Source organism: Lissotriton vulgaris, chromosome 2_2 (assembly GCF_964263255.1).
Source record: "Lissotriton vulgaris chromosome 2_2, aLisVul1.2, whole genome shotgun sequence".
NCBI classification, from domain to species: Eukaryota; Metazoa; Chordata; class Amphibia; order Caudata; family Salamandridae; genus Lissotriton; species Lissotriton vulgaris.
In genome coordinates this window covers 192,560,504-192,574,104 of record NC_141688.1, presented here as the reverse complement: position 1 = coordinate 192,574,104, position 13,601 = coordinate 192,560,504, and the positions used below count along the sequence as shown (strand labels likewise).

At 43.1% G+C, this 13,601-nt stretch overlaps 1 protein-coding gene across 9 annotated transcripts in view; it reads left to right on the top strand.

The window, feature by feature from the left end:
* Nucleotides 1–13,601, top strand: part of NAV2 (neuron navigator 2) — a 669,134-nt gene that overhangs the window by 328,301 nt on the left and 327,232 nt on the right. For all 9 annotated transcript variants that reach the window (XM_086959512.1, XM_086959519.1, XM_086959517.1 and 6 more), the window contains one exon: nucleotides 1,172–1,320. In XM_086959512.1, the coding sequence (XP_086815638.1) occupies nucleotides 1,172–1,320 (149 nt within the window). The remainder of the gene's footprint in view (nucleotides 1–1,171; nucleotides 1,321–13,601) is intronic.

Sequence of the window (13,601 nt, the reverse complement as noted above, 5' to 3'; positions counted from 1 at the left end):
TCCTACACTTCAGGCTTGATTCACACATTTAGTTTTGGACCCAGGTCTCCGACAAGCAGATTCGTTCATTTACGAGGGCAAACCCCTCCTTTCTCAGTCACTGAATGGGGAATGGTCTGATTTTTCAAATCATAGATGGTGTTTACCGCGTAACAATATCTGAAAGTATGTAAGAATTTCTGTCTATAAATCTGCTTCAGGTGTGGATTTAAAATACACTGCAGGGTAAACACACTTTCAAAACTAGGAGAAGGAACGCAAACTTACAGGTTTTAACAACTTTTTGCCGCAGTTCCACCATTGAAAAGGGCTAGTGGAGATTTGTTGTGGATTAACTACAATTATGAGATGATGAACACAAATCTACAGACTGGAATGGCAACACCATAATATTTCTTACAATACTTTCGCAGAGCTCAGGAATAAATAGTGTCGTTCAACAGCACAAGTGTTGACATGTATTAAGAGGTCAGTCACCATCCTACCCTTGCATGATTTTTATCACTCTGTACCTGTTCGTTTTTTAGGTCGAGCCTGGACAGCGCTTGCTCTGTCTGGAAGATCTGTTGTATGTACTTTGTGTGGGCTTTGGAGCATTGCCCCAGGACTTGTCTGCTTCCTCTTTTGCTTAGGGACTACATTCTTTCTAGTTTTCCTAGTAAGCACAGAGGAGCATAGCTCACAACTCTGAGTGAGTGAATGTAAAGCTGGAGGCCTCACAGTAAAACTCCTTCAGGATCAGGAACAGGTAGAGCATTTCTGAAAGCCTTTATGGTCATTATCTTGGTCCTCTTACTGTTTAATTGATTTTTGCCGCCTCATTTAATTTGTGGCAGGCGCATGTTAGGTATTAGTTTTTGGTGAGTGCTGTCATACAAGTGTGGCTTGGCTTGAGGAGATGGCCCGGCGTTCACGTAAATGTACATTTAAATTCCTGGTGGAACACGTCAACCTTTCCAATGTTGCCCTTGTGCATTGAAGCCGCACTACTGGGTTCAAGTCGTGCATGTTCTAGAATGAAGAGTGAGCGACTGCAACCTGGACCTGATGAAGCCTCATGGCTTCAAAAACACTGAGGGGTTGTAGGAGTGTTGTGGCATGACTGCATGTTTTTTTAATCATTTGGGCCAATTGTTTCGCGTTCTACATCTTCTGTGTTTGGTTATTCTAGGCTTCCTGGTCCCACCACAAGGGTCTCCGCTGCAGGCAGCGAGTCCAAGACGCGTGGGGTCCTCGGTGCCAACAACAGGCGCAGTCAAAGCTTCAACAACTACGACAAATCGAAACCCATCAGTCACCCAGCAGTAATCAGCGAGAAAGGTAAGTGACACAAACGGTACACACTTGCCCGACTTGGTTTTACCACTGTTGTTTTCAGAGGGAATTGATTTGAAATCTGAACTAAGTCCACTCAAAAGAGCTATGCATCGCATAGATGGGAGGAAACTGTCTACGAGGCAAGCTAATTTTAACCTAAATCCTGCTGCATATTAATTGATATATCAGTCAATATTAGTTCTGCTAGTTTTATGAAGTTGTGAAACAGAGGGAGCAAAAGTTGATTAACAAATATGCATCTTTTGCAAAAAAAAAGGCTTCCCAACCATAATAATGTCCAGAAATAATCCTCATGACAATCCTCCTTTTGGAAACAATTTAAGGGCTACATCTTGTGCTTTGGTCAGCAACATTAGAGGCATTATCAGGGCTACCAAGTGGAATAAGGAAATTGCAATTATGATATGCATTTACAATGAAGAAAAGCACGTAGAAAGATCATTTCAAAATTACAGATTTCATACCTTCAGTGGGCGACAGACTGAAAAAGTACTTAACCTGTTGAATTGTGTGAGCGGAGGATCAGTTGGGGGGAGCGAGAGCAAGATTGGAACATAGGCATTAAAAGGGATAGATGAAAGTATAGTGACGTTGAGGTGGGTATGACTGTGGCAGGCGCGATCAGCCACAAAGATATTTGTTTATTCCGTATTCTTTCCCAGTGTGGTCTGCTCTGTTTTCACCCTCTAATAAACAAACAAAACAAACTGGTAAGAATGTGTAATGGGAGTAAAAAAAAACTTCCAGACACCTCAATCCTTCCTTCATGGACATGTCACATAAAGGTTGTCCCGGGTGGAAAAAGTTTTGTGTTAATATGCATTTCCACCACTCTGACTCGTTTGTATTCCATCTTATATAGAGGATTGTGTTTCGCAGTGTATGATTTGCATTGATTTACATACCTTTTTGTAGATTTATTTTAATCCCTTCTAAAATCAGAAATCTGCACAAACAGTTGGGAAGAAACCTACACCATGTAGGTTTCCTACATTTAAAAACATTTTTCTGGATCAACCGCCCGTAATATTTGCAGCAATTATACGCTTTGCATGTCCATCAGAAAGACTCTTTGTTTGATGTTGCTTTTCACAATTTAAAATTAAAGTATTTCCCCTTCATTACACGCTTTGATATTTTAAAGTATTAAAGAAAACAATATCGCTCCCAAAATCTTCAAGGGTGTATTAAATGTTTTTTTAAGATACCTTTCAACTCTGTCAAGCCCTTAAGTCATACTTTTAGCACGCTCTCGCCTGAAAGTCCTGGAATCTTAAGATCTGCCTTCCTCAATAAGATAAGAAAAATATTCCTTAGGGCAGGCAAACGTGTTATAATCCCATGGATAAGCCACCTTAAAAAAAGAATGTCAGTTTTATGTCAACAGTATTTAAGGAGATGATGTGTTTTGCTGTTCTCGCTTTGGTTCGCTTCTGCAGTGTTCAGCTGCTACTCCCGTGGTTGTTGTGAAGTCTGCCTATAATGGGCCTCGCTGTGCCACTGAGCTCTCCTCAGTAGGAAGCCGAGTAGATGGGCCTTACCTGATGCTCGTCGAAATGGCCTCTATTTTTAAAAACTGTGTTCCCTCTGGTTGGAAAGCAACTCCTTAGATGAGCACCTTTGGTTCAATTCAGTCTGGACTGCTGCATCACCCAAGAACTTCCAAAGTTGAAGAGCTACTAAAGTACAACGTTGGATAAGAATTGTCATCTCCACCTCTTGACCTTACAGCTTTTCTGATGCTTACTTCTTCAATTGTTCAATAAGCTGGAAGTGAAACAGTTTGTAGTGTAGTACCATGTGAGTAATATTCTTGTTTTGTTGATAGCGTCCTGGGATATTCAATACTCTTTCTCACCTTCCAGACTTTGAATGAAGTGTGTCCTGAGATGTCTTTCTGGGTTCTCTTTTCATTTGCTATATGTAACATAACTGTTCTGTGGTTTTACCAAGAGCCTTTCCAAGCCCTAACGCCCCTTTGCAGGGTGGAACACGTCCTCAAGTGCATCCTCTAATTCCACGAGAAGGGTATTTGGCTGAAAGATTGAAGGTGGTGCATTATTACATGATTGCACACTGTGCCAGCTGAAGGCCTAGTGTGTGTTGTGCCCTCCTTGGCTCTAGGGTAAGTGTATCTTCCAACGGTTGGGAGGTTGTGGTACACGTGCACACTCAAGTTATACATTTGCCTCCATACAGTTTACTATTGTATGCAATAGTTTTCATTGTCTTTACCTCATGCCCAGTTGATAAGTATTTTATAATATAGCAATTGACAAACTTTATGCTGTACATCTATTCAAATGGAAATACAGAATTAGGATTCGAATGTTGTCACTTTGCATTGTATACAAAGGTATCAACAGCAAACATGAATAGAAAGTATAACCGACAGGACAAAACCTCTGAACCAGTGGAAAATATCAGGAGCCGGACTACAGCGGGTTTATGAAAAACTGCGGAATCCCACTCTGGTTGAACGTCACTCTGGCTGAGATTACAGTTATCAAACCTAGTTACAAGGAAGCATTATAGTTTATTTCTTTAGATTTCTTTCAATATTTAATTGTGATAAGAATAATCAAGATAACAAAACGTTTGATGTAAATGGTACAACCACAGTCTTCCAGGTACATAACGTTGATAGGTAGGGTACTATCTTGCTTTTAGTTTGACTGGATAGTCTGTTTTTTCTTCCTTGTTCTTTGTTCCAGCCTTGGTAGTTACCACAATATCTCTTTTATTTCCTATTAGTTGTAACCTGCCTTCCCACATTGAACTCTAGGCCACCCTGTCAGTCCTTGCTTATTATTCTATGCATTTGTGGTTCTCTCACCTCTGTAATAGTGCTGGGCTGACCCCTCTTACTGGAGTACCAGGACCAATTAGAATGTCAAGGTCCAGCCTTGATGGGAAAGACAATATTTATTTTTTTAAAGACCAACGTGTAAGAAAAACAATGTCAGTAATGGAAACATTAACTACTCATTTTTTTTCCGGAGTTTTATATAGCGTCAACTAGACCCGAGGATGTCAGTAATGGAAACATTAATTACTCATTTTTAGGGCTCGACCTCTGCAATGCGCTTGCGCATTCAGAGGTCGAGACATATAGGGGCTTAACCAGAGTTTAACCAAACTGGCGATTTGATGCTGTGCCCGTGCGCTTTTTAGGTCAATGCGCAAGCGCATTGACCTAAAAAGCGAGTGCACATCAAAGCCAGCCATCTGTTACCCAGCATGGTGCCGCCAGCAGCAGCTCTTCAAAGGTATCCGCTCCGCCACCCTGCTGCATCAAAGGCTTTCATTTCGCGGCCACGTTTTTTTTACTTTCTTTTCGCGGCTGCAAGCCTTTCCTGCCGAGCGTTTACATTTTTATTTTTTTCTGCACCAGTAGGTTTATTATAAAGGCATGCATACATTAAGTGACCCACTGTTCGTAATACGGCCTAAATAATAAATGTGCTCCAAGGTCCTTTCAAGAAAGCACAGAAAAAACATGCATGCATGTCTGTACAGAGGCCCCATTACATGGGCACAGAAGTCCGCTTTTCACTTCAGCACTGTCCTTGGGAAAACGTAGCATTTCTATTACTAGGTACACTCTAAATCGGAGCAATAAACCTTTTCTTCTAAAGACCCGGTGCAAATAAGGCTGCCTTCTTATCCAGCTTTTAACGGTAATGTCCACCGTCTTGGTTTTTGTAGCTGATTAAGTGCCTGTTGCTATTAGGCAAGGGAGTAAAGCATGTCTTCAAATTACTTCTTGTGTAGGAAGATATTTTTTTAGATGGCTGCATACTACGTGCCGCCCCATCTTTACAAATTACATCTATACGTATTTTATCCAAGGAATGCCACAAGCAGTTTCCGTGTTTGGCATTTCACCAAGGACGTTGTGGTAAGTTTGGACTGTGATTTATTCCAAACTGAAAATCATAATCTTTGGGGTGCACATTTAATCCTGTCGTCCAGGAAGTGGACCCCAGCCTCCTGCTAGACAACACAATTTGAGCTCGATTGAGGCGATGCCAACATTCGGAGCAAAAACCTTTTCTCTGTTTTGGGAGTGTCCCACCACATCTAATGTTACAGCAGTTGTCCTTGCAACATATATTTTGAGCTTAGGTACAAATTCCACACCCTACATTCTGGCAAGGTTTCAGTATACCACCATTCACTATGGCCAGATTGGTAGCTATTTGGACCGATAATACCGTCAGTTCAAGTTTTCATTACAGGTAACCACCAAATCAGACAATAAGCTAACCCATTTGTGAATGGTTCCAACAAATCTGATGTCCTTAATGTTTCTAGGGCTAACTGGGAAAATCTTGGATTTTAGGGCATTATTAGTTAGTCCTTACGTATTCCTGTCTGATCATCATCCTTCAAACGATGATGGTGTTGTCTGCAAAGAAAAAGATGGCAGCTTATGTGCCCAAAACTAAGATTGTCCTCAGATACTCTCAGGAGTTCCTCCTCTTGGTTGTTTTAATTGTGGGTGAATAGGAAAATAGTTCATACACACTAATGGCAGATTCCCTTTTGATTTCTAAATAAAGTGGTACGATCTCCTCCAGGTCCATATCGACCTCTGCCTGCTCTCCTCTCTCTCCCCCTCCCCTCTCTCTCCCCTCCGTCCTTCGCTCTCGTCCTCCCCTTCTCTTCTTACCCTCCCTCTCTCCCTCTAACCTCTCTCCCTTTCCCTCTCTCCCGTTTCCCCCACTTCCCTCTCCCTCTCTCCCTTTGCCTCTCTTCCCTCTCCTCTCTCCCTGTCTCTGTCTCTCTCTCCTCTCTCCCCCTCTCTCTCTCCCCCCTCTCTCTCCTCTCTCACCCTCACCCTCTCCCTCTCTCTCTCCTCTCCCCCCCCTCTCTCCTCTCTCCCTCTCTTTACCTTCCCCCAGCTTTCCTTTTTCTCCCTCTCCCCATCTCCCCCTCTGCCTGCTCTCCTCTCGCTCCCCCTCCCCTCTCTCTCCCCTCCGTCCTTCGTTCTCGTCCTCCCCTTCTCTTCTTACCCTCCCTCTCTCCCTCTAACCTCTCTCCCTTTCCCTCTCTCCCTTTCCCTCACTTCCCTCTCCCTTTCCCTCTCTTCCCTCTCCTCTCTCCCCGTCGCTCTCTCATCTCTCCCCCCTCTCTCTCCTCTCTCCCCCTCTCTCTCCTCTCTCCCTCTCTTTACCTTCCCCCTGCTCTCCTTTTTCTCCCTCTCCCCATCTCCCCCTCTGCCTGCTCTCCTCTCTCTCCCGCTCCCCTCTCTCTCCCCTCCGTCCTTCGCTCTCGTCCTCCCCCTCTCTTCTTACCCTCCCTCTCTCCCTCTACCCTCTCTCCCTTTCCCCTCTCCCCATCTCTGTCTCTCTCCCCCTCTCTCTCTCCTCTCTCTCTCTCCTCTCTCTCTCCTCTCTCTATCCTCTCTCCCCCTCTCTCTCTCCTCTCTCCCCCTCTCTCTCCTCTCTCCCTCTCTTTACCCTCTCCCTCCTCTCCTTTCTCTCCCTCTCCCCATCTCCCACTCAGCACCACCACAGCACCACTCAGCACCACCACAGCATCACTCCGCACCACCACAGCATCACTCCGCACCACCACAGCATCACTCAGCACCACCACAGCATCACTGGTTCAAATATGTTCTTTCAATGTTTCAAGCTGTTTTCAAGCTTTCACGCTTTATTACAAATCACAAAAAGATGTTAATATTTCACTTCTGTTCTTGGATTTTCGTCACAATAAAAAACACTGAACATAATCTTCACAAAAGGAATTTACAAAAATGTAAGCTATTGCCATTACAAATTAAATAAAATATTAAGTATTAAATATTTAAAAAAATTAAAAGCATTGTTATTTGTAATATCAATACATCTAAGTCACGTAAATACAAAACATGTTGCATTACAAATGCTATAGGTGTCACATTTGCGAAAGTTATAACTATTGCCATGACAAAGCTAGTAATTTAACTGAAAAAATAACACATAAAAAAATCATTTATAAGACCAATAGCTCAAACTTTTCTAATGCGAGGCCTATTGCATTTCCAAAGCTTGTTTTTCCGGAGTTTTATATAGCGCCAACTAGACCCGAGGATATCAGGTATAAGAGCACTTTACATGAGCACCAGTTTCATTACAAATGGAAACATTCATTTTTGTTAGGCATGGGGAGGGTAAGTGATTTGTCCAGAATCACAGGATGTTGAGCGTTGTTACCGAGACTCGAACCCGGTTCCCCAGCTTCAAGGTCGACTGCTCTAGCCCTAGGCTACATCCTCTCCCCATCCTCTCTCCTCATATAGTGTCACAGCATGACAAATGTTGAGACCTATCTTACAAACACGTATGAAAACTAGGAGGAAAAAAAACAAGAAAAGGGCTTGATACTTGCCATCAGTTACACACTGTTTATTTTTGTTACACCTTTAAATTGCCCTCAATTGATCAGAGCTTATTCTCCATAGTTAAAAGCATCTACTGCCCTTACTTTCAATATTTCAGTGCTGCAGTTCTGCGAGGCTGCCACATGGCATCGGTTCACCTTGTTACAAAAACTGATTCTGTGAATGCTCACACCAGAGCTGATGTAAGATTTGCCCGGGTCATCTTCAAAAATCTGTTCTATTTTGAGAAAACCCATGCAAGAAATGTGGGTGGATTCCAATATTGTGACTGAGACACACCTAATGGTCAATAAGGATACAGAGTGAGCTGTCTCTATGTGTCAATCCTCAGTACTCAGCCTACGTAGGTGACTTTTGACCACAGCCCTGAGATAACTCATCAGTACACGTAAAATGGCTATTTACAGTACGGTAAGAGGCAGGACAGAGGCAAAGCCCTGCTGAGATATTGGACCCTATGAAGGGGAAACTTCTACATTGCTTATTTCCTGGTGGTCCAGTTCGTTAGTTGTTAGAATTATTCAAAGATGAATCGCCCTTGGCTCTCGTAAGAGAGGGAGTCTAATTTTAAAATATATTAGCTAGTTTAATCAAGGTATCTTTCCTGGCATCCAAAGTAAAAGAAACATGCTTCATATATACAAGTAAATGCGCTATTAGTGAGACATGGATGCAGATAGAGGATGTTATCAAATTATCGACTATGTAATATGTCTATGAATACATATTCTATGAATTTGATCCGTGCATTGGTTTGTGACATTTATTTATATCTTTTTTTCAATGTGAATCTTTCGAGCTCACTGATGGCTCTTTTTATATTACAGACTGTGTCCCTCGCAGTGTGAGCTGTTGAGCACTCTATGTGTATAAATAGTAGTGTAGTGTAGTGTAGACTTGATGGCTGAAGCGTAGAAATGGGTGGGGGATGTGAAAGAGGGGAGTCAGTTTCTTTATAAGCAGATTTTGAAGGGGTGGGGGGTCTTCAGGGCTCTCTTGGTCTGGATTAAGTCTTGGGGCCTGGTTATGGTTTGATGGATAGTTCTCCAAGGACATTGCCGCCGTCACCCTGATGGACCATTGTCTGCCAAATTTAGATGTACCGGACGTTTCGTGGTCGTCCGCCATCTATTCTGACTTCCGTTAACCAAACCTTTCCAAATTTGTTGAGTTTCAGCAACAAACAACTAAAGCGGGAGTTTGTTTCTGGAAAAACAAAAATTAACGACCTCTACACTCTTGCAATTTTCACCCAGGGTGTGGAAGTCAATGTTTTCTTTCATCCCTTGCAGCCACGTTTTTTCCTGGTGATGACAGACAGAAAAGACATTGCACATTCCACCCTACATATGGCGCAGTGTACTCTTTCCTCTGATGGCCCCTACTTTGTGGAGGACGCTTTCTGTTTACAGAGCCAGTGGAGGCTCCATCAATGAAATCTTACGGTCTGCCCATCTGTAAATGAGGCGGGGTACCTAGGGTTTGGAAGACAGGGGTTGGCGGACATAATACTCTGCGTATTTGCATCGGAGTGCTGTGTACGTCAAACTCTAAATGAGGCATTAGTTCTTCACACAGAAGGTTCAAAGTTATTGGTCCCATGTTACAGAAAGGTTAATTCAGTGTTTTTTCTTTTTTTGGCTTTTGGAATTTAGGGGTGTGTCTTGCTCCTGCTGCCTGTTGATCTCCTGCGGTGTATAATTTCCTGTCATATATCTCGGTAGACCAATATAGTTAATTTTGTATGTGATACAGAGGTTTGGGGGTTAATTCTGACTTCAAATGTGAGCCAGTGCAATTCCCTTAAATGGGAGGATGTTGAAATATCTAGCCATTTTGCACCAGATGAGCTACTACGTGGGGAGTAGCTTGTAGTAGTGCAAGACTTGAATGTTTCTGAATTTGCAAGATGTTATAATGAGGCCTTGAGTTTGGAGTTTTTGGAAATTTAATAGGATGTAAACGTTGCAAATGATGTCACTCTTAAGGTAAATAAAGACATCATGAATTGCAAGTAGAAGGTGCGTGTTTGTACTTGGAGACATTCCGAAAGGCTTCAAGTGTAGTACAACGACTTATAGCGTATCTTATTTAACAATATGTATATTATTAATTATAAAAGTTACATATATGTTTATATATAGATAATATGCTTTTATATGATTTTGATATGTATATGTGTGTGTTTATATATATGTATATAAAGAGGCAATGCATGGATATATTTGGCAGCGCACTCAGGCCCATGAGGCTGAACCTATTCTCGATGGCTGTACATTGTCATATAAGGCTGCCCCTGACATATCACTGCAGTACTTTGGCATGTGAGGCTGTAGCGTGGCATATGATGATGGTAGCGGGGCTGTACCTGAGCATGAGAGAATGTCGCTAGGTATATGAGGTGTTATAAGGCGTTGAAGGCTGAAACTGGCATCTGATTGGGTAAAAAGAGCATGTGAGGTTTTTTTATGGCATGTGAGTTTGGCTTGTCATTGATGGTGTACATTGGTATCTGAGGGTTTATTTGGCATGCGCTGTGCCTGGGCATACGATGGCCGTATCTGACCGGGCTAGGACTGTGCCTTGGATTCTGTGCCTCTATGGAGCATAGGAGGCTGTACTTGCCGTACTATGCCATTCGAAGGGTAAATGGCTGCAGTGCCTGAGCTAGAATGTGATGGCTATATGACACTGTGCGTGTACATACGAGACTGTTCCTGGGCACATAAATCTTTACATGGGCCTATTCTGCTGCTGCTCTCTCCCGGGATCTCCATTTCACCTCCTCTTCCTTTGCAGCTGCCCTTAGTATGTTGCTTTTGGTAAGCATTCAAAACCTTCTATGTCAGCTTGCTTTTTGTTGATTAATTATGACCTCTCTATGGTCTGACCTCTGGCAGAGGAAATAGATTGTATGTTTATATTTGTTTCCGTCATTAGTTACTCCAAACTGCCCAGATAAGTTATGGATGGTTGTCTTGGTGCCAGTTTGGGCCCAGGTTTGCCTGTAATTACATTCTGTAAATTATACGTGCTGTAATAGTCATGAGCATCGAACAAATGTTTTAAAAAACACAAATTTCTGCAGGCCCATCATCAAGGTTAATGGTTGCTTCTTGTGACTAAAGCGTATTCAAAGTTACACCCTCCTCCCTTCATTTCAGGGAATTGCCGCCATTTCTGAAAGTATTAGAAATCCATGTGGGTAGGGTGACCAGAATTTTAAAGCCAAAAACCGGGACATGTCACAAAAAATAGAAGGACTACAATTTTACTTCTAGACGGCGCATTGCGCATAGAATGACAGCGCTCATCAGCAGAAAATTATAGAACAGGCAGTAAGAACATATATGAAATGCAATTTTAGGCCTAGCAGCTTGACTGTTAATGAAATTGCTTTCCTGAAACAACTGCAAACTATCCCTGCTTTGTAAAACATGAAAAAGCAACCCCAGCCATTTTCAGTCGTCCCTCTTCAAAAACTGGGACATGTGCTAAATTTCTTGAAATATGCCGGGACTGCTGGTGAAAAACGGAGACCGTCCTGGCAAATCTGGGACTCCTGGTCACCCTATTTTGAGTGGCACAATGGGACGAGCAATGGCGATTCATAAGGATGTTCAAATGAGTAGAAATTGAGGACCCTGTGTTTGCTGTGCTACTGAAATAGCAGGGTTTGTGTGGTTCAGACACTGCCCTCCTCCACTTTTGCTGATGGTTGCCCGGTCCATTTCCCGCGGAGCCATGCCTTCTCCCTCATCGCGCGATATTCGTGACGTCAGAGCGCTGATGGCGGCGCCAGGAGCGTGTGATGCCATTGGCTGGCGAGGATTGCCGGTGGCTCGAGCCGGATGCCAGCCTGGGCTCTGCAGCTGCTCGGTGTGGTTTATAGGCAGGCACTTGATCTATAAATATGACACTTTGTAGTCGAGGATAGACGCGGCCACATTCACCCCCGGCAGCGAGGGACCTTCGAGGTATTCATTGCGGTCTGTCGTTGCTTGAAGTAACCCGAGCTCCTGCCCCCGCGCTGGGGAGGTCAGGCAGCTTTCAAAGTCTGCTGTCAGAAAATAAAACCTTTACACTTCAGATAACTCGGCGCTATAAAACCATTTGGCTCGTTTCCAGCTATGTGGTGTCTACTGGTCAGAAGCATATGGCCATCTTCATAAAGCGAAGGGGAGTATATTTGCCGCAGCAGGTTTCCTCCTTCAACTGTTGTAGATTTCCAGAACATCACCTTGCAAATATTGATTCATGCAGATTTATCACAAGCATGTGCAAATCATGTGGAATGTATGTTTGCACTGGCAACTTTTATATTTTTGGGTCTGGTTTGACAGCCCTAGTGTCAAACAGACCTAGTGATGGCAACGTACATAGAGTGGCCTTTGGGTTCTTCTCATTCGGCCTTTGGGTTCTTCTCATTCAACCATTGGCTTCCTTGGAATAAATCCTTTCTACCATTGGCTGGAGACTTTGTAAGCCACATATTGCTGCACCCAGAGGTCTGACTGTTCATCGCTCATTGAATGCTGTTAGCTGATTATTAGGTGTATCCTTCCGCCACCGCTCCAGTGCTTGCAGTGCACTAACCGAGGTAGTACTTCACAACTACATCACTTTCTCTTGGCTACTGCTGCCCAACTGTCAAGAGTCTCATCCAGATGTGTTAACACTGCATGTGTTATCACAATAAACTGAGATATATGTGCTAAGCTAATCCTTGTTTATTTTCTTTCCAGGAAAAGCAATTTGTGTTGCAACCCCCTTCCACGTCACCTCCATAGTAGTGTTTGCTTTCCTTTCCCACCATGATAGGTGCTTACAGCGGACTTTCACACAAGTATTTTTGAAAGTGTTTCCAGGGTGGGAAACCTTACCGGATGGCCCAAGCTGTATGACAAGCAAGGGAGAGCCTTGAAAGGAACTCTAGGCGGAAGTGGCTTCTACCGACCCCTCTGGACACCTATTTATGACAGCTGCCATGCTGGCGAATTGTACAGTGTTGTAAGTCGCATTTATGATCGTAATTGCTTTATAGCGCGGCTAAGCTCTGCTTAAGATTGCAGAAAAATATCTGAATTGAACAGAAGGTTGTTCATTGCTGCAAGCTGACCTGGGTTGACATTCTGGTTTGAAGTAGTCTCTTGCCCTGCTACTCGTCAAGATCTGCAAATCCATCGCTCATCTGGATTGGGTCTCCCAGTTCTCTGGTGGTGAAACATTTGCAGTTCAATGTAGAGGCAGCCCTACTTTTAGAGCCCAATTCAGTGCTTAATTTGAGCCAGTGGTTTCCGATGCTTGGCACCAGCACTTAATTATAGACCCGGGTACTTATGATAGTCCACCACATGGTGGTGCCGTCTGTCTAATTTTAAAATGAGCACACCAACAGTTGTTTAATAATTATTTATACATTACAAATGACTAATACCAGCCTCCCAAGCTATTCGTATAGCTTTGGGCGCCATGGAATAGTCCAAATTGTCAGCCTTGTAGACGTGTCATGGTTAGTAGGTATTATTGTCAGCACAGGCAGGGGCAATGGGTGGTGGCCTCCTGACTAGGACCCTGGCACTTTTATTTTACAAATCAAGCACTGGTGCCCCTTCTACCAGTGTCATTGGACCGATTAGGGTCGTTACTGGTGTAAATACAGCATGATGCTAATGGCACAAAAGAGATGAGGCATTATCCTCGTTTTAAACCAAATAGGAAAATCTTGCAAAATATGCAATAATCTCCTTACTGCACAGTTAACAGATTTTTTTGCACTTCCAACCTTCTCTAAATAATGGCAACATGTAGATGTTCAAATAGGTTTTAAAAACCATTGTTAAAGCTGGTCAAAACAGCATTAAAATGC